The sequence below is a fragment of the Mangifera indica genome, chromosome 1, assembly GCF_011075055.1.
Source record: "Mangifera indica cultivar Alphonso chromosome 1, CATAS_Mindica_2.1, whole genome shotgun sequence".
Lineage (NCBI taxonomy): Eukaryota > Viridiplantae > Streptophyta > Magnoliopsida > Sapindales > Anacardiaceae > Mangifera > Mangifera indica.
This window is the reverse complement of record NC_058137.1, coordinates 8,172,249-8,194,837: the sequence shown is the minus strand read 5'-3', so window position 1 is coordinate 8,194,837 and position 22,589 is coordinate 8,172,249. Positions and strand designations below refer to the sequence as shown.

Below are 22,589 nucleotides of genomic sequence, written 5' to 3'. Positions count from 1 at the left end.
AGAGAATATATAGATCACACATAATAAGGGTTGATTATTAAGGTACCCACAAAGGCTTTGGGTTTTATGTGAATCAATTCCAATAGCACAAAAATTTGGTCTCTATTGGACTTAAGTGAGTTGAGTGTTTACTTAGAGGGTCAATTGGTGATCACCTAATTAGAGTAGGATTGGGATTAAGTTACGAAGAGTGCTTACTCAAAGAGTAATCGTTCTGATTTTGTATTAAGGAACACCTATTCTATGCATTTTATTAGGGTTTGCTTTAGGACGAAGTAAGATGAAATAATTGTTCTATCACCAAGCCCAATTATACCATGTTGTTGCTATTTAAATGTTCTTTTTCTTCCTTAGTTGTCACTAGTTGCAATTAGGGCTGGATTCGAGCCGAGCCAGCTCGAGCTCGAGCTCGGCTCGGTTCGGTTCGAGCCTGAAACGAGCCGGGCTCAGCTCGGCTCGATCGAGCTCAAGCCGAGCCCGAGCTGGCTCGGGTTGGCTCGGTATATTTTTTAAAAAATTTTTTTATACAAAACGACGTCGTTTTGATTTATATATATATACAAAACGGTGTCGTTTTGATATAAAAAACGAGCCGAGCCGAGCCGTTACCGAGCCGAACTGAAAACGAGCCGAACTCGAGCCGGCCCTCAAAAAGCCGAGCCGAGCCCGAGCTCGGCTCGGCTCGAATCCAGCCCTAGTTGCAATACAACAACCTCGGTTCTTTTCTTTTCTTAATTTGCAATGGATTGTGCCAACACCTAGTTAGAGCCTTTTTGGCCACTTCACATTATGTTGTTGATCTTTGATACCCTGTTTGGATGAGTAAGCGTCGTTTTAAGAATTTACAAAAGTTTCCTTAGAGAATATTATAAATAGAATGAGCCATCAAATGCAAGTATGTTTTTATCCAAACCTGATATTAATCTATTGAATGCAATTTGTCCTATTCTTAGCTAGGATTATGAGACGAGTTCATCCATCTTTATTGCCCAACCATCATAGGATTCCTAACAATCATCTACATGCAAGATGCTAGACACATTACCTAATTGAATATCAACTCAGAATGCGGCACATAAGTAAATTAAATGATGGAATCAAATAGTTTCCATGATCTCTATAACCTACCATTCCAATCATCTACTTTCATAGGATCACATCCCACTCCATCATTGTGTCTAAGACTATAGGATAATGTCATCAACAGAAGTTATTAGAAGTTTAAATTTGATATACTAGGATCTAGATGGTCTAATCATGTAATTACTCAATTACCTTTGTCTTTTGTCTTATAAATACAAAATTGTATAGGCAAAGGTACTCTTTTGTAACTAATATTGATACTTTTCTAAAATTGCTCAGAGAAGTTAATAACATACTAATAGACATAAACTTTAAAAAAAAAATTGCCTAGAGACATAAAACCTCACTTTATTCATCATAATCATGACCCTCTTGCATGAGATCACACTCTTAGTCTTATGTATTTTTCATTGGTGCAATTTTATGTATTGATGATTTGACATAAAAGAGGTTTTCGACAAGCTCTCCTTCATTTCCCAAGAAAATCTTTTAATTGAACGAATCATTCTTCTAACAGCCTATCACGAAAGAAAAGTAAAGTCTAAGAAAAAAAAGAACCTCTTTCTTATTGTTTTGTTAACCTTGACTGTAGCCTTTTTCTTATGATTCCTTGCAAAAGAAAATCAAAGGAAGTCTTAATTGATCATAATACTAAAACTAGACATTGTATCTCTCTTATAAGAGAATGTGAACTTGTTACCGAAAACCAACTTGCCCTGAAGAATAATTGATTGCACCTGACATGATGGTGCAACTACATGACATCATTGGTGGCTTTACCAATTCCATGAATACTTTAATCAAACAATTGTATAATGTTGCTTTGACAACAACAATAGTGATCTTTGTTCTCTCTAAACCACCAGTCGTAACAAGGTCTCTAGTCGCTCACACAACAACTTCACATCTTTACCAAAAAAAATAAGATACCTTTGGGCCAAGAAGTAAGAATCCCCTCTTGTGTACAAACCTTAACTTAAGTTACTAGTCTATTGCCATCCTTAGTGTTGACATCATATAATAGAATGTAACTCATAATTAAGTAGTGTCAATCGTTGATGTGCAAAACATAACTTGTCACATCAACATCAATTAATGATATACAAACTATAATTTATGTTTTAACATTGTCAATTAATGATGTGCAGATCATAACTTACATTGTTGTGGTGTCAACCTTTAGTGTGCATACAATAACTTATGTCATGATGAACCCATTATTAGAGTAGGTTCTCAAAGGCATTCATTGAAGCTAATATTATAATTTCATTCAAACATGGTATCATAGTTTTAATTAATAACTAACAATTCCTCATCTTTATCTTTTATGTAAAGTATATGTATGTGATAAATGTCCTTTGATTAGTTGAATCATGGTGAGGAGATTAATGTGAAGTTTGATCATGAGGATCCTATGTGCTGATGTGGTGGTCAATCTAAAAACATTCGTAGCCTCAATGTTATTTTGATAAAAAATACAAATAATACGATAAAACTATCATCATATTGAATGACCTTATCGAAAGATATTAATAGATCTCACATGTTAAGGTTATTTGTGATAACCCGACATAACATATGGGTGCATTTTGACCCACTAAAGGATTACATATAAATGATAACCCTTGTGCTTGTGGAATAAATTCTCTAATGGAAAATGTTACATATGATCCTTAGACTTGAGATCATTAGAATTTCTTGTGCATCAATCAACCTAGTTTGACATTAGCTTTCTTGTTAGGGCTATTTATATAATAGTCATTGATTATATTGATTAGTGTATCAAAGCTATGGTGGATCAACATATATAAGATTCATCATTTGTGAACAAATCCAGAAAATATCTCGTGACGCTATTTACTAGATGACTATAACCAATTAAATATTGCCTTTGAAAGATCACCCACCTTTCTTCAATAGTTGAGAACTAGGATAGAGGATGATAAAAACAAATGTGATCATTCCTTCTAGGTTTGTCCCTCACTTTGCTATAGGGTGCTACTTTTTCTCTCTTAGAGGGTTAAGTGTTGTCTTTGGGTGATCTAATTGGTGGTTAGCCCTATAACAGTAATAGAATCGGCTCGTGGCTATGTATAGGACTTGCAATGATGATTTTGTAGTGACTACCTTTTCTTTTACTTCAGTTGTGTGATTGCATAAGCTATGATTTTGAAATAGTGGGTTGAGGAGTTTTGGGAGGTGTGATGAGATGAAGATTGAAGAAGAAGAAGAAAAAGTTACGTAATGATAAGATAAGAAGAAGAAGAAATCAAATAAAAAAGATTTATTATTATTATTTTTATTTCTTTACAAAATTATAATTAAAATTTAAAATTAGATAAAAATAATTGCCTAAATACCATTTTGTAGTTAAGATTGATGAAAAAATTAGACAAAATATGAGAATTTATTATTTTCTAACTTTAATGATGATAACTTATCGTTTTGGTTTAGTTTGGATAAAAAGTAATTGTCCTCAAAAAAAGAAAAAAAAGGATAAATTTATTTTAGTTTTAGATATTTTAATGGGAATGGTTTACTATTGAAAACTGCAGTTGATTTCCCCTGGATCTTAATAATTTTAAAGGGGTGTTTGGTTTGAGTAATGTTTTATTATCAAAATAGAAAAATTCCTTTGAAGATAGATTACTTAGAAGATTACTAGGTATAAATGATTACTATATTTGATAAAATTTAGTAGGTATAAATAATTATTATGTTTGGTTAAATGTAATAAAAGGTTACTAATAAATTATTTTACTTAAATGCCCTTGAATATAATTATTTTTAAATATTTTTTATATTATTTGTCATATCAATTAAAAATAAATTTATTTTTGTCTCAAAAAATTAATAAATAATAATATAATTATAATAAAATCAAGATTACCTTAGTAATATTTAAATACTTAAGGTGAAAATGATAATCAAATTACCATTTGTATTACCTATCACGTCAACATTGGTAATAGAAGATTACTGTAATTTTTTATTACTAACAAACCAAACAAAAGAATAAAAGATAGATTACCAAGATAATCTTCAAAAACTGAAATCAAACGGCCCCTAAATGGCATTATTTATTACTTTATTGACAAACTGATCCAGAAAAAGAATGAAATATAAACCAAAATAGCACAACGCTACAGCAGTACAAAGGGAGATGAACTTGCCGAGATTGCATTCCCTGATATCTCCATCCAAGTGCTGTAAACTCACTGATCGCAGACCGGATTATTAATTACTAGTACATTAAGGATTTTCGAATTGAAATATGCTTTAGCAGCTGCGTGACTTTCTGAACTTTGGACACAACATCAACCCACTAAGCACATGAAGATGGTTGATCAAAACGTAAGTGAAACTGATGCCAGAGTGTATGTCCACAACAAAACCACAGAGCATTCACTTTCTCCAGCTCCAAACAACTGGGTAACACTTCCTGAATTGGACATGGAACCATAGATATGTCAGGCCTCTCCTACTCCCACTGTGGTTACTGCTCATGTAATTTATTTAAGAAAACTTTGTTGAACGTACCAATGTTCATTGCTGGTGGAACTGCGTATTGTAGAAGAAGAACAAATTGATATAATGGATCTGAGTGAACCATACCAACATGGACTGCACCTTTTACAATCACAATGCCCATCAGTGGCAGGACTATGTAGCGAATTGCTATAATTCCAGCTATAACACACCCCTCAATACCTGACCCTTTTAAGCCTAAACCAAAAATTCCATTTTTCACTAACCATAATAAAAAATATGCAAAATGTTATTCCAAATGAACTTTCAGTTACCTCTAAGAAGATTTCCTCCCACTAAAAGGGTGACAATTGGAATGGATGCATCACTGTGAAGAGACAAACATGGAAAGGAATGCGGGAAAGCTTGCTGTTAGAAATATGAATGGATAAAGGAATAAAAAGTATGTGATCAATGGACTATAAAGTTGCATGAAAACAAGAATGGAAAAAGAATGACCCCAGCAAAGAAGCAGAGTCTTCAATCACACGAAGAGGAGCAGCACTACCGATCATTAAATTTCGAATTTGGGGGACTACACCAATGAGAAATCCAACAACCTATGCAAGAAACTCCAAGAAAGGAATTCTGAGATCTCTTACCAGGGAAAATATGCATTTAATACAATATAACGAAATGGTTTTATTGGTACCGCTCCAATAGTTGAAGGTGAAAATATGGCCTTCAGATTGAGCTCTTTTGAGATAAACCTTGAACTTTGCTTGGTCTTATCTAGTATTTGTACCTGTCAAAAGGCTCTTAAGATGATCAAATCATGAAGAATCTTTCCTATAAACTTCAGTAAATGTAAGCAATATTTTCTTCCAATGTTCAAGTATCTTATATTTACTAGTTTTTTACAAGCATAGAAAATCTTTAAGACTGACTTTTTAGAAAATCATTTAATGATTTTTATAGCAGAGAGCAAGATGAGAAAAACCTTCTCAATTCCTTCTGTCGTTGTGCAAACAAGAGGAGCTTCTGTGTAATCCTCTTGAAGTAATTTTGTTGTTCCTTCAGCACAGTTTATCTTGCTAGGGAACTCCTCTCTGTTGTCCTCATTGTTGACCTTATTTGAAGAAACGCGCACAATGTTGTAAACATAAGACCAAAAATAAACAGCTCCTATCTGGTATTTCAGGAGAAGAAAATGTTGGTTCTAGGTGCCCGTAATTAATTTACAAAAAGAAAAAAACTTGAATTAACCTGTAGCCATACCGCCATAGAAAGTGAAACATAAGCCATTCCATACTTATAGCAGATTTCAGGAGCTCCAAATGGACTGCCTTTCTCTCTACAGACAGCTGGTATGATAATTAAAGGCAAATTTCCCAAATTCCCTGTTAAAACAACTTGAAGCATAAGAAATTTCATTTCACTTGAAAGCGAAGGATGCATTAAATAGATCATCTGCATTTATCTTTTCTCTTAAACTAAGGATGGATTATGATGTATTATTTTAATGTTTATAACCTATTCATATGAGATTCCTGTGATGTCATTGGATAAAATGTTTTTTTTCACCAAGAGGTATGCACTACCACCTCACCTGTTTTGTTAGAAATTTCCTAATGTAAGCTAACATTAATTATGTTTTTGGTTTAACAAAATCAAATAATTGAATAGTCCAATATTAGTTCACAGTGAGTTTTAATTTATCCATAAAAATAAATTCAATACACTTAAAAATTATGATTTGGATGGACAACATAAATATAGGTCTTGAGGTTTATTAAACTTTGATGGTTTGTTAATTATCCTACTATATATTGGTTAGGTCTCTACTCCAAAACCTAATACAGTATGCTTATAACTTATCCATTTGAAATTGTTATTTAAGAAGGTTTCTGAAGTAGAAGACCAAGTCACGTCGAGAGGTAATTCAATAGTTTTATAAATTTAATTTGCATGAGAATCCAGATATTTCTAAAATCCTAAAGTTTAATTCAGTGTTTTATAACCTGTGCATAGATCTTGAGATTATAGTTGATTGATTTATTTTATTGAGTTTGTGCTAAAATAAATCTTACATGCTTTCATGTAAACCACAAATAATCTTGAAATTTTGAATTAAACGCAGATTCTGCGCAACTCTCAGTGCCATGAAAACTATTTAATTTTCTGCTTGACATATTCGAATACAGTAAGAAGGCCATTACTTTGTGCATCAGCTTGCTCCGAGCACCATGTAAAAAATCTTACACATAAGAGGTTCACAGTTTGAAGAGAATGATACCTGCGGCGCAGCAACCCAATATGAGGCCATTTAGATGTTGAGGGGCTCTAGTACATTTTATCAGCATCCACCCTAGTACTGAGCCAATAATATATGTACCAAGGATATTGAACGGCATGAACCACCTACATATGCAACAAATCGTCGAACATGTAACCAGGTGAAAAAGAAATGCTCTGTTCAGTCATTGAAAATGGCAATATATATATTACAGTACAATCAAAGAGAAGTAAGAACTCACAACAAAACAAAGCTTTCGGAGGTTATTGTTTTAGCCAGGTTGCTTCCCACTAGTGCTGGATTAAGCACAAAAAACACTAACTGAAGATTGAAAAAAAAAGGGACGTATGACTGTTAGCCCATTTGATTATTGATAGATCCTTTCCATAAGCACTAAGCAATGAGGAATGCTTACTATAGAACTGAAATCTAACATAATGGCTTACTTCATTCAATTGCTTCCGTGCCATTTCCCCCAAAACATTTATTTGATCCAGAGCAAGAAAAGAGCCAAGTGCAGTCAAAAGTAGTGTCTTTGCAACTGGTATAGAAGCAACGGAAAATAGATCCGAAAACCCCATTCTTTCTAATAATCAAATGTTTCAAATCTCCACCGCTCCTGCAGATATGGGAAAACATTAAACACAATGTTCTTATCAACTATGGAGAAATGTTCTCGCAAGTTTGGCAACAGTTACCATGCCATAAATTCTAACATTACTCATGAAAAGAATTTCTTGGTCTAAGCCCACAAGGAAACTGCATCCAGAGTAGAGTAGAAAGCATAGAGAATGCTTAAATACTTTTTGTTACTTGCAAGTAGAAAGTGGGATATTTACAATAATTGAGCAAGCCAGATTGTTTCCCAAAGAAATGATACGATTTCTAAATGAGATATTAAAAGTAAGCAACATATAAAAAGAAGAATGCAACCATGCAAAACAATTAAGTTATAACTCTCACCTAATAATCTGCTGGAATATGCAACAGAGCACGTCACTTCATCTGCTGAGTCGCGAGAAAGAAAAGGCAATGCAACGGTAAATAAGAAACAAAACGGAAGATGAGGGAAAAAAGCAAGACTAAGAAGAATGCGGGAGACACAAAGCGCGGAGGATGTAATTCATATTATATAGGTTAGAAGTCTAAAGTAAGTGCTCATAGTAAACCGTATTGTTTCTGTCTTCTTGTCAGATAAAGGATTGGAGAGCAGACCAGAGGGCAGAGGCAATAAATAAGAAACAGAAGCTGCGTGACTATGCCATTGATGAGCGCCAAACAACTTGGTGGCGGACTCATTTAGTTAGGCCAACAAACTTATTCCCACCCAAGGTTTAGTGTTTTCCCAATTTTCACCCATAAAGTATAAAAAACCCCAAACATCCACTATTACGTTAAAATTCACTATTATGATTAAAGGTAAAAATATTATTTAGATAAAAATATTTAAAAAATTAAAAATTTTATCATATTTCTTTGCTCCCTTTATTTTAAAAATTTAACAATTTCTTCCCACTGAAGGTTTGAAATATGACTATTTTTTCCAAAGATTTTTTCTCCTTCTCTTTGACGAACATCTTTTCCAACATTCAGCATTCTTTCTCTCTCCCGATCTCTCTTATGTCTCCTCTATTGTCTTTGTCAGAGACAAAAATGAAATCATGTTGTTCTCATACGAAGATAACAAGGAAGGGGTACAAGAGAGACTGGGAGGTAGAAAAAACATAGACAATTGAAAAAGAGATGATTGTCGAAAAAGAGGAGAAAAAAACCGTAGAGGAGAAATTGTCACTTTTCAAACTTTGGGTGAGAGAAAATTGTTAAATTTTTAAAATAAAGGGAAAAAATGTAATAAAATTTCAGTTTTTTAAATTTTTTAGTTAAATAACATTTTTACCCTTAATCACAATATTCAATTTAATAGAATTGTAAATATTTAAATTTTTGAAATTTTACTGTTGGAGTTCAAGAATACCCTAAACCTTGGGTGGGAATAAGTCTTTCGGCCTTTGAGTTAATTAAATATATTGGACAAAAGAAAGGCAAGCTAGAACAGTGAGGCATAGATGACAGACAACTTATACAAGTAGTTTTGCTTCAGTCCCCACAACTACCACTCATATCTTTTTCCTCTTTAAAACCATCAACCTTTTCTGATACATTGAGGGTATAATGGAGGCTGCGCATTTTGGTCCTATCTTTAAAGACAAGCACAAAGGCGCTGCATAGCAAATCTCCTATCCTGTTCCAACAAGTGTGGGGTTTATGTTTGAGGGCTTAAGTGCTACTCCACCTTCCAGTTACCTTCCTACTTTAGAACTATTTCTTTTCTTTATCGTCCACTTCAACTCCCAACTGCTACACACAGTTTCCTTCCTTTGAGCATTCAACCAGTGTTACTATTGTTGTTCACCCCGTGAAAATGGACTGCAACATCATCAACGGGGACCGTTTCCTTTTCAATTTAGAAGCATTGATTTTTTTAATTTAAATGTCATGCCGTACCAATCTGTACTATCACAAAAAGAAGTTAAGACTAAACATCATTATCCAATTCATTAAGATTTGGATAAGAAAAACAACCCTTAGGGTGTGTTTGGTTAAAGGTTTTTAAGATTACCTTGATAATCTATCTTTTATTTCTTTGTTTGGTTTGTCAGTAATAAAATATTACAGTAATCTTCTATTATCAATGCTGACGTGGCAGGTAATATAGGTGGTAATCTGATTACCACTTTCACCTTAGGTATTTAAAGATTACTGGGATAATCTTGAGTTTATTATAGAAAAATTATTATTTATTAATTTTTTGAGATAAAAATAAATTTATTTTTAATTAATATAACAAATAATATAAAAAATATTTAAAAATAATTATATTCAAGGGCATTTAAATAAAATATTTTACCAGTAATCTTTTATTACTTTTAATCAAACACAATAATTATTTATACATATTAAATTTTATCAAACATAGTAATCATTTATACTCAGTAATCTTCTAAGTAATCTATCTTCAAGGTAATCTTTCTATTTTAGTAATTAAACATTACCCAAACCAAACGCCCCCTTAGATTTATATGATGATTCACTCAATCATTAATCTCATGTTTTTAGGGTTAATCATCCTTTAAATATTTTAGTTCCAAAAAATAGGAAAAGAAAATCAGTTAAAACCAAACTCGAAATTTGTGAAGTTTTTGAAAGACACAATGGAACAACCATTCAATCAAAGGAAGACTCGTTCTGGCTTTTTTGCCCATGAACGTTGCCCACAACTACAACAGTTGAGTCGGGTTGAAAGGCGTCCATTCTCACACTGTTGGGCTCTCTATGAAGATTCTTGGAAGCAGTGAGCACTAAAGGGTCAAACACACATCAACAGGTAAAACTGAGGGAAAATGAGAACACCAATCGAAGTTGGATATCAGGTGCTTGATCTTTTCAATTGATAGCTTTCCATGATGAGGCCAAGCCTGAGGTTTCTGATAACGGAGAAATGTTTCTGTTTGGATTAGAGCACTCGACAGTGGCGGCAGTGGGTTCATCCAGCGGAGGCCACATTATGCGATTTTGATGACATTAATGGGCTCTTCTTTTGAAGAATGTTTTGTTATTAAAATAGAAATATTATTTTAAAAATATATTATTTTAAATATTATTGAGTATAAATTATTACATAGATAAAAATAAATAATTATTATATTTAATTAAAGTAATAAAAGAATTTTAATGTGTTGTTTTATTGAAATTCTCTTAGGGTTAATTATTCTAAAATATTTTTTATATTATTTATTATATTAATTAAAAATAAAATTAGTTTTCTTTTAGAAAAATTAATAAATAAGAATATAATTATAATAAAATCAAGATTACCTTAAGGGGTGTTTGATTTGGGTAATATTTTATTATCAAAATATAAAGATTAACTTGAAGATAAATTACTTAAAAGATTACTGAGTATAAATGATTACTATGTTTGATAAAATTTGGTAGATATAAATAATTATTGTGTTTGGTTAAATGTAATAAAAGATTACTAATAAATTATTTTATTTAAATGCCTTTGAATATAATTATTTTTAAATATTTTTTATATTAATTATCATATTAATTAAAAATAAATTTATTTTTCTCTTAAAAAATTAATAAATAATAATATAATTATAATAAAATCAAGATTATCTTGATAATCTTTAAATACCTAAGGTGAATGTGGTAATCAAATTACCACTTATATTACCTACCACGTCAGCATTGGTAATAGAAGATTATTGTAATATTTTATTACCGATAAACCAAATAAATAAATAAAATATAGATTACCAATGTAATCTTAAAAAATTGGAACCAAACGCCCCCTAATAATCTTTTAATACCTAGGATAGAGGTAATAATCAAATTATCTTTTATATTACTTGTCACATTACTATTGATAATAAAAAATTATCGAAATATTTTATTACTTATAAACCAAAGTAATATCAGTAATAAAAAATAAATTACTAAAGTAATTTTTATAACTCTTTAACCAAATGCCCCTAATTAATTTTTTTTATTAAGAAAAGAAATAAGTAGAAAATCCTGGAGTGACTCAAGGGTGTCTGGGTGCCCAACTCGAATCATAATACAAACAAAGAGGGAATTGTTTATGATTAGGCCAAAAGACTTGTTCCCATCCAAGGCATAGAGAAAATCCAAACTCTCATTCTCTAATTTTTAAAAACTTAAACACTCATCTATAAGTAAATTTATGTTAAAAATTCTCATTTACGGTTAAGGATAAAACTGTCATTTATTAAAAATTTTAAAAAATTAAAGTTTTATCATATTTTCCTCCACAAGTTTAAAAATTTCACAATTTTTTTTACCCAATTCAAAGTTTGAAAAGTGATAGGGTTTGTTCCTCTTCTCTCCAGCGATGGTTTGCCATCACCAATCATTGATTGTTCTCCCTCTCGTTTTATCTCTTCCTTTTAGTCTCTCTCCCTTCTCTTTCTTATTGTCTTCAATTGAGACGAAGATGAAATTGTTTGAGAGAGAAAGACGACGATTTTACCCTTAACCATAACTGAGATTTTTAACAGAAATTTACTTGTGGGTGGATGCTTGGGTTCTTAAAAGTTGGAGTGTGAGAGTTTAGGATTTCATTACACCTTGGGTGGGAATAAGTCTTTTGGCCATTTGATTATTTGGGTATTACTTTTGTTTTGATGTCCCAATTAAATCCAGAACAAGTGCTTACATTTAGAAGGATTGTGCATGTCTAGTCTAAAGGAGTATTGTTATGTGCACAATTTTTGTGTATAACTTTATGCTTAAATAACGATATATCATTATATGATTTAATATTTTAAAATTAATGATAAAATAATATTTAATCGTATTATGACATATTGTTATTTGTGTATATAATATTATTAGATCTAAAATTGGGGAAACAGTAACAAACTTGTGTTTAGGGGTGTGTATGGTTGGTTTGATACAGTTTTAAGTCTTTTCAAATCAATAGTTTGAAAAATTTTCAAATCAAAGTAAAACATTTTAAATTTCAAATTAAATTAAAAAAATATGATTTAATTTGCTTTGAATCTATTAAAATAATTTATTTATATATATATTATTTAATAAAATTAATTGAATTATAGTTTTTTTAAAAACATAATATAAATATGTAAAATAAATATAATATATATATATATACACACACATACACACAATATTCATGTAAATAAAATGACAAAATAAGTATTAAAAAAAGTTGTAAACATAATTACTTATTGAAGAATTTGGTCAAATATAGTTTATATATTTTTATTTAAAAAATACGGTTTATAGTTTGATTCGATTTGAAAATTATCCAAACTACAATTTAAACTGAAAACTGTTTTTCAAAAATTTATCAACTCAAAGTAACTCATTTTATAAATCAAACCAAATAATAATTTTTAAGTAATTTAATCTAATTTTATGGTTTAAACTGAATTATGTACATCCCAACCAACCTGTGTTGCATTTCTACTTTTACAAGACCCTAAATTTTATCACTTTTTAATCCAAAAGCAAAAGGATACACCTAAATTGTTTACCATGTTTGGGCAGGCTTTTATCTCATGGAGAGAAGAGGAACTCGACCCAATACTCGTATGTACGGAACCCCATGGATAGGGGTGTTAAAAAAAATCGTCATCCAAACTGTAAATCTATTTAAAAAATAGGGTATTTGTAAAATTAATTTGGTTATCAATTTAAAATTAAAAATTAAAAAAAATCAAAATTTCAATTTGAATATCAATTTTAGTATAAAAAAACCGAAGTGATTTAATTTAAACCGCCAAATAAAATATTAAGTACAAATTTCCAATTACTGATGGGACTCTCCAAAAAAGACATTTCAATTTCATCTTCTTTCGAGACTTAAAAAAATAACTCACTCACTCCTCTTTCATTCCTTTCTTCTTTTTGACATTGCAAATTTACACTTACCGAGACACACTGTCCCTCCTTCCCTCCTTACGTCCTTTTGACTCCTGAGCAGGACTTTGGCACCATCATTTGAAACCTTGATTTGATTAGACTACTCGATCAACACAATTTGAATCCTCAAATCTTCTTCTTCAGCCAGCTGTATGTTCTTCCTTTTTTTTCAATCTCCTCTGTTCACTCTTCAGTCCTCCTCCATTTTTTGTATGTGTATTTCAAATCTTGCTTGAACTACATAGCACAATCTGAATCTCCTCTCCTCTTCTCATAGTTTTGGTTAAGTTATCTAATAGTTTTGGTTTATTTATAAATCAGTTAATGTATAAATCAATTTGATTTTAATTCAAAATTTTGACTAAATTAAAAAAATTTAGTCAAAATTTACAAATCTGATTAACCAGTTGTAGGGTAAAAGTAACTTGGCATATGCTTCTCAATTTTTATGAAGTTAGTATACCAATACATGCATCTTCAACCTACTTCCTTTGACTGTATATTGATTAATTTTTGAAGTTAAGGTTATGAGCTTTGTCTAATTTAAAAGGTATTCCTAGACTTTCAATGTCACCCACAATCAAGGCAAGACTTGAAATTAGAAGTTGGACTGCCTGTGCACCTAACCCTAATCCCTTAATATTATAATATATCTCATAAAACGCCACTTTAAGTTTATTTCACTTTGCAACGTGGGAAGAGAATAGTCACCCAACAATTTTATGAAAATGTAGCTAATCAACCTGACAGAAATCAAATATATACCTGTAAAAATATGAAACCAGTCTCGTCTGTAGCCACCAACACCAACAAAGCAACCAGTAAAAACAAGATTATTATAATATGAGATTGATTGAAGGTGAAAAACATATTTTTTTAATAAAGAATTCTATTTAAATTGGATTACCTTTTCAAGATTAAACTTATAAATAACGATTGTATCGAGCAAAGTTAATAAAAAGGTTTTGGTTGTGAGGAGAGAGTGTGGTAAAAAAGAAACGTCTGCGCGCAGTCTCCATCGCCTTGTGCCTCTGAAATTTCTTTCAGGTTCTCCTGTCTGCAGTGCCTGTTCCTGCCTACCTGCTCTACTTTCTTTCATAAAACAACAAAATCTTGTATCAATTTTAATCTCAACACCAACTAAAATTGACATAAATCTCTGTCTTATTTATGAAAGTGGATTACAGGGAGCACCCACCAGACCAAAACACATATGAAAAGATTTTAAAGTCAAATGTAGTTTGACTTGCATTATGAAGTGTAGTGTTTAACTATAATTACTCGTTTATCACCACAAAATTATTCTTAGGTACCAATCCAGTCTTTGTTACAAGGCCACTTTAGTCACCTAATTTGAAAACACTAATTGCTTTACGGTCCTACCATTACAATTATTGCTTAACTTTGTCCTCTATTACCTTAATCACAATCACATCTCAATTAATATATTAACAAATGCCACGTTTGATCATCAAACTGAAGTTCAAATAAAGACCAAATGCTCCATTCATTTTTCCAACTTGTTTCTTTCTTCTTTTTCCACACCATTAATGGTTAACCTTTCCATTACTATAAACTTCAGAATTCAGAATCAAAAAGTCCTCCATCACCCCAGTATCTATATTCACACGTATACATATAACAAAGAGAAACGATGAGACAGTTGAACTACTTCAGGGTTCATGGATCAAGGAGAGGTTTTAAACTCAACGCCAGAAGATTTTCAGTTCACGGCCTACGCGCAAGGTTTGTCTACTTGTTCAAGCTCTTAAGCAGGTGGAAATTTTCATATGGGCAAGCTCTAAAATCGTTGAAGAAAAGCATGAACAGAAGTAACATCAAGGGAAATTGCAGCAGCCGGAGAAAATTAGAGGCGGAGATACCCGAGTCTTCCAGGTTCAAATCTTTTGGAGGCACCAATTCTTTCTACTCAGAAGCCATTGCAGATTGTTTGGAGTTTATAAAGAGAACTTCTATTTCCTTGGATGAAACGCCAGAATAATACCCCCAACACACACACATGTAATATATTTAGAATATTTAGGCCTTTTTGTGTTGTTTAGCTCATTCAGGGATGCCTGTGGTGAGGCTGCTTCTTCTTGTTCTTAGCTTGTGCTGTCTGTGAGATAAGAATGACAGAAATGAAAGTTCAATGTTAGATTAGATTTTTTTTTTTTTAATTGAATCTATGAATATAAGTAATATGTATTGATAATGTTGATGAATCGTAGCAAGGGGGCGGTGGGGGAGGCGGGGGTAATAAATTAAATTAATATTAATCAAATCCTCCGGGAGGCAATCTTAATATCTTATTCTTCGGAAGGTTCATAGTTGGTAGAATTGAAAACGTCTAAACTTTGAATGAATAATTTTACCACCTAACACAGTTGTCATTAATTGACAATCAAATTAAAAAGAAAATGATCCTTAACTTTAGTCATCATATTTATGTTATCTGCGGTTGGACTATCTTTACCTTCATCATCCATATTCCACACCCACTTTTCTGATTCCCTAATGGACGTATCTTTCAACCCAATGGACCATTCAACTAACACTTTTTCTTTCTCATTTTTTTCTATTACCTACGCTCTCGAAACATACTTGGAAATTTTACCATCTGACTTTTGTGTAAGTTTGATATGTGAATAAAGTGATGTCTAATTGCAAGTTTGAGGATGAAGTAAAGAATTTGAGAGGTTTCCTTACCTTGTGACAATATATAGTCTTAAAAGAGGGAGAATGACTATTTCCCACCCGAAGTTTTCTCAAACAACAATTTCCCACACTCAAAGTCATTGAATGAAAAAAATCACACCTTCCGGCAAACAATTTCTGTTAGGTTTAGCCAAGTTAGGGCATCATAGTCATTATACTATTTTATAAAATAAAAAATATATCAAGCATCAACCAATGAGAGCCAAACATGTGGTCACATTGGTTGACTTTGAAAGTAAAAATTAAGAAAAAAAGTTCATCCATTCAAGTAAGAAGTTGAAAGGTTTGAAACATTTTTTCTCTCAACAAGCCTTGTTGCTTTGATTGTGATTTAGTGGAGAGAAAAGAATTAGAGAGTGACAAAAAGTAGTAGTTTTTGTGTTGAACAATTGTTTATTTCTATTTTAAGGGAGTTATCTTCCATAGAAGGACAACATTTTTCATTGAAGGACGGTTACTAGTGTTATGAACTAAATAAAACCTTAGTAAAAGTTAATGGCTAATTGTCAATAAACATCAAAACCTTTGCTTAACAAGGTTAAGATACGGGAAGTATATGTATATTCGTTTTTTTCTCGTGTAGGGTTTTAAAAAATTCAAACTTTAGTGGCTAAAAATACACACAAAGAAAAAATGACGATAAGTGTTTGTTTTTTAAGTTATTTAAGATAGGTGGAAAAAACTTGTTGGGTTTCTTGATTAGGGTTTGTCGAGTTTTATGTTAGAGTTTTGTGAAGTGTGATGTTTTGCATTATTGATAAGGGGATTTGTTGATAATGTTTAATGTAGTTGCATGGTAGTATTTTATTGAATATTAAGTTGTCCTGTCATTGGGTTTTGGTTTGTCTAAATTAGGGTTTAAAAGTTGTAGTGATGATAATGTGTTAATGATCGGTTTTTTCAATTCCATAGTGTAGTTTCAACTCTATTGAGAGTATTAAGAAGGCCTTTTTCATAGGTTGAAGGTCTTATAATGTTATTGTCATTAATTTTTCTTTTTGCTATCCTTTATTATTTGGTTAAACTTTTGTTATTATTGATTGTATTTTCTATTGGTGTTGGTGCCCTAAAACTAATCTCGTGATACAAGTTCATTAATAAATGTTATATTTATAATTTTTTATGTCTTTCTTTGTCTATTATATACTCAAACAAATGTCTTAAGAATAGTTAAACCGTGATGAGAGGATTAGTATATGACACTTGATCGTGAGAAACCTATGTGCACATTAGGTGGCTGTTATTAAAATATCCATCTCTTATATTACCATGACCAAGGGCATGGGTAATGATGATAAAATTATTAGTGTAAAACGACCTCATTGAAAGATGATGACAATTTTTACTTGTCAAAGTTATTAGTTGATGACTTGGTATAACATATGAGTGCACGTTATTGACATGTTCACTAGACTAACATGTCAAGAGGATTTTATATAGGTGGTTGTCCTAGTGTTTATAAAAAATATTCTCTTAGTGAACAAAGGTATTTGCGATCCTTAAACTTAAAATTGCCAGACCGTTTTGTATAAAGATTGATATGGTTTAACACCAATTCAAAGTAGTCTAGTCGAAAGATTGCCAAAAAAATGGTGATCGACTATATTAAGATTTGTACGAAGGTTATAGTAGATCAAAAAAATGATGTCACTCCCAAACACAGGAGCTAATATCTTAGTTAGGACCTTATAATAGATGTCAATGACTAATTAAATATGTGGTCATAGCGAGATTGAGTTGTTGCTCGATTCAATATTATCTAGTCATTAATAGAAGTCAATTTATGTAATTCAGGGTGTCTTGAGAGAGACACTTAATCTATACCTCAACCTCAAGAGATATTATATGATAAAATGATATAATTGTATGAGTAACTGTATCACTGACATGTTAAAATAAGTCATATGTTAATTTCTATTAATTGGGTGACCATGATGTCTTGCTAAAGGGCAATCTTAATCTGTGTTTGGACGGATGCTAAATTAAGAGCCTTATATAAATCCAATCACTATTGACTTAGTGGAGAGCTTATGAGTCACACACAAAAAGAGTTGATCAACTTTGGAGGCATAAGGATTGTCTAAGTTGGATTCAATTCGAATTTCAAATAGAGAATTTAGAGTCTTAGAAAGGTCTATGAACCTGAAATATATTTTATTGTATTTTCAGGACCTTAATATTATGGACTTTAAAGACTAAAGGTGTTTGCGAGAATTAGTGAGATTAATTTCAACCAATTGGATAATTAATGTCCTAGTCAGATAATTCAAAATTTGAACTAAGGTGTTCAAGTTATGATTTTATCCCATCGATATATGCATCCATGATTTTAGTTGATTGCTAAAATCATGAGATTGAAATATTTATGGATTATATTCCACCCAGATATGTGCACTAAAATCATGGATTGGAATATTTATTGTACACTTGGCATTGTGCAAAGCACGAGTGTGAGTAATTATCATCACCTGGGTGTGCATTTGGTTTGCATGAAGCACAACCGTGCTTCATGTGTATAAATACACATGTTTCTCGCATTATTTTTACACAACAAAAATACACAAAATCAAACCTAGCTGCCAGAGAGAATTTTCATCATTCTTTTTGAGATGCATACTATCCTTAGGTTCTAACAAACCTTAAGCACAATATTAGCCTCCCTCAAGTTGCAATTTCGTGTGAATATAAAGGAGCAGACCTATACTTAGTTTTACAAGCAAGACTTTGTAATCTCCCGTAATTAAAAAAAGACGAAGGAGCCATCAATGCATGCATATTGAATAAACACCCTATGTGTGTTTTTCATATTTGTGAATTACTCATACTACGGAGATGATCCAGAAGGGGGTTCTGTGAAATGTTTGTGTTATTAAATTAAATTAAATTTTTAATTTGTTATTTTGCTGCCAAAAATCACAAAATCCCTACATTTTCATGATTGTATTTAGGGCTGGATTTGAGCCGAGCCGAGCTCGGCTCGCAGCCAGCTTGGGCTCGGCTCGGTTTATATATGGACAGCTTGAGTTTGGCTCGAGCTCGATTCAGCTCGGCTTGAGTTTGACTCGTTTTTCATTATCAAAACGACATCGTTTTTAATATATATTGATCAAAACGACGTCGTTTTGTATAAAAAATTTTTAAAAAAAATCTACCGAGCCAACCCGAGCCAGCTCGAGCTCGATCGAGCCGAGCAGAGCCCGGCTCGTTTCGGGCTCAAGCTCGAGCTGGCTCGGCTCGAGTCCAGCCCTAATTGTATTATATGTTCAGTGTTATTATTCTTTAAGATTAAAAATTGCCTCATGTAATGCATTGAACAATTCTTAATTTATTAATTTGCAATTTTTCCTATTATGTTGGATTATTTCTCATGATATATTGATAAATGTTTAATAATATGGTATGTTTTGTAGTTTTTGTTAACAAATGTTGAAATTCTTAATTGTGGCGTTGTTATTGTTTTCATAGTACAATGCATTCTTAAGTAATGCATCGCATATTTCTCAAATTATTCAAAGACTATTCAATGTATAACACTTCTTGTTACCATAAATGACTTATAAGTTTGGTGTTTGATTTAATCAGCGTTTTGTGTTTATGATTTTCTTTCAGTCCTCTTGTCTCATATGTTCTCTCAAAGTGTTACTGTTTCATATGTTTAATGAGAATGTGTAACTGTTTACATGTACTATGCCTAATGTATTGTATTTTATCTTTGTTGTTGTTGTTTACATTATGAAATATGTCATTGTGTACTCATAGATTATTCAATGTGTAATTGTTAACTTATAGATTATTTGATGTTTTACTGTTTACTCATAGATTATTCAGTATGCTACTGTTAGCATGAGTCAATATGAAGGAATTGTCTTTTGTATTTATATAAACATGATGCAATTACAAATACATTGACTTGATGATTGATTTTAGAGCACCTACTCTAATCAATAGTGAGAGGGAGCCTAGAAGGAATAAGGGTGATTTAGGGGTTGATGCAGATTTGGGTATTGGTGAAAATAGAGGGAATGACAACAATGTTGCTAATGTGGGTGATATCAAAGACGAGAGTAATATTGGGAATCAAAGTAATGTAGAGGTTGAGAACAAGGTTGAAGGTGATGGCTATTTGTCTAACTATAAGTCTGATAGTCAAGATATTTTAGAGTCAGGCTCTAGTGGGGAGGATAATGTAGTCAGTAGAATGAGTGGGTTTATGAAGGGCAAACAATTTAGGTATTAGATAGATAAAAAAATTTATATTGAGATTAGTCAAGTGTTTGGCAGTATAAATTATTTTTTGAAAGTACTGAAGGATTACATAATCCAAAGGGGATTTACAATTAGAAAATTGTATAATGAGATAATGAGAATTAAGGTGATATGCAAAAGAGAGGGTTGTCCATTCCACATTTAGGAAAAAGTGATGGTAGATAAATTGGCATATCAATTGAGGAAATATGAACACACACATATGGGTAGCTGAAAAAATGGGAGATTTTATTAGGCCACAAAAGGATTCTTCTGTGAAGCCCTTACAAACTAAACTGGACAGATTGCATTTCTTAAAATTAGGTAAAACAAAGTTGAACAGGGCAAGTAAACTTTATTCAAATTACAAATAATGATTCAATGACTATTTTGAGGGTGATTACAGAATATGTTCCAAAGAGCCAAAATTTTCATAAGTTCTTCGTAAGTTTTGCTGCATGAAACAGAGATTTTTACTGGGGTGTTACAGATTTATAAGCATTGATAATTGTCATTTAAGAGGTGAGTATGAGAGTGTTCTACTATAAGTAATTTCACTATATGCTAATTGTGGAAGATTTCTGCTAACTTTAAACATTTATGAGGTTGAATGTAAGGATAGTCTGAGGTTTATGTAAGTAAATTACATGATTTTGTTGGAGATAGAATTTGTCACTTTCGTGAATGGGTAGAAAGGAATAATAAATGACTTAGAACTTCATTGGTCTAATGCACATAGTATGTTGTGTGATAGATCTATGTGTTTGTGTTAGACTCTTAATGTAAATTTTATTAACATTAAAATAAAATATTGACAACAGAAGATACATACTCCTCTCTAAGTAAATAGAGGTGACTTTCCTTCCAATCGGCCAAAGACGGTTAAAATACCAAATAACAATATTTCCTCCTTTTCTTATATTTAACTCCGAAACCTTATAATTTAACTTTTGAAGTATATTATCGTATTGATTATAAAACCACTTATTTTTAAGGACAAAAGGACTATTTCCCACCCAAGTTTTAGTTGAATCTTAAAAACACCCTCACGATAGTTCAAAAACTCAAATACCTACCTATGAACTAACTTCTGTTAGAGATAAGGGTAAAATTATTATTTTATAATTAAATTCTAAAAATCTAAAAATTTATATCATTTTCCCTCTTAGTTTAAAAAACTAACAATTCCCCCTTATGATAAAACTTTGAAAAACTGTAATTTTCCCCTAGGGTTTCAATTTTTCAAGTGAGCCACCGATCCATCGGATTTCAATGGCTCAACAATTGCAAAGAAGCATCCAGAAGAGTTGACGATGCTTCTAGACGATGCATCGTCATCTAGATTTATGCATCTGGATGACAATGTGTCATCCAAATCAATGCCTCTGGATGACGCATCTTCGTCCAGATCGATGCCTCTAGATGACGTATCGTTGTCCAGATCAATGCCTCTAGACAATGAAGAGTTGATGCTTCGGACGACGATGCATCACCCAGAAGCGTTGCGTTGTCTAGATCAATGTTTTGGATGATGCTTCGTCATCCAAAAGCATTGATCTGGATGACAATGCACTTTTGGACACTTCTTTGCTGTCGTTGAGCCACTAGATTCTGGTGGATCGATGGCTCACTTAAAAAATTGAAACCCTTGGGGGAAAATTACTGTTTTTCAAAGTTTTATTATGAGAAAAATTGTTTATTTTCTAAACTAAAGAGGGGAAATGATATAAATTTTTAGTGGTTTAAATTTTAGTAGTAAAATGATAATTTTACCCTTATCTCAAATAAAAAATTCTAATAAAAATTAGTCTATAAATAGGTATTTGAGTTTTTGAATTGTCATAGGTATGCTTTTGAGATTTGACTAAAATTTGGGTGGGAAATAGTCCTTTGCCCTTAAAAATAAGTGATTTTATAGTCAATGTGATAATATATTTCAACAGTTAAATTATAAGGGTTTTTTAGTCAGTTCTATAATTCTAACATAAAAAGAGCAAGACGAAAGATGTGGTTTTGTTATTTTATGACTTACATAGTAGGAAATTGTCCTTTGAGCAAATTGAAGGTGGGACACTGTGATTCTCCTAATATAAGCTAAGTGCACTAATTATAAAAGCTAATTTATGTGACCAATAATTATCCAAGAAAACTATAGGTACAAATTTTTTATAAATAATTTAGATATATAAATAATATATCATCATATGATATGAAGATCTTAAATTAAAAATAAAATAATACCTAATCATATATGACATATTATCTATATTCTCAAATTATATACTAATACCATGAACTTCAC

The 22,589-nt window shown here is 31.6% G+C and overlaps 1 protein-coding gene across 1 annotated transcript; it reads right to left on the bottom strand.

The window, feature by feature from the left end:
* Positions 1–4,145: 4,145 nt before the first annotated feature.
* On the bottom strand, positions 4,146–7,982 carry LOC123194342 (protein PIN-LIKES 1-like). The gene is made up of 11 exons (XM_044607524.1): positions 7,811–7,982; positions 7,294–7,466; positions 7,089–7,168; positions 6,848–6,972; positions 5,830–5,951; positions 5,552–5,740; positions 5,264–5,356; positions 5,071–5,171; positions 4,887–4,939; positions 4,624–4,809; positions 4,146–4,525 (listed from the first exon to the last, which is right to left on the bottom strand). Exons 2-11 carry the CDS (start codon positions 7,426–7,428, stop codon positions 4,431–4,433), a joined length of 1,179 nt encoding a protein of 392 aa, XP_044463459.1. The 5' UTR covers positions 7,429–7,466; positions 7,811–7,982; the 3' UTR covers positions 4,146–4,430.
* Positions 7,983–22,589: the final 14,607 nt, after the last annotated feature.

Excerpts from the sequence above, each read along its gene's own strand:
- LOC123194342 (XM_044607524.1), bottom strand. The coding sequence starts at position 7,428 with ATGGGGTTTTCGGATCTATTTTCCGTTGCTTCTATACCAGTTGCAAAG. Across the intron at positions 5,741-5,829 it reads ATGTTTCACTTTCTATGGCG|ATAGGAGCTGTTTATTTTTG; the intron begins GTATGGCTACAG and ends CTGAAATACCAG. Across the intron at positions 4,940-5,070 it reads GACTCTGCTTCTTTGCTGGG|TGATGCATCCATTCCAATTG; the intron begins GTCATTCTTTTT and ends GTCTCTTCACAG.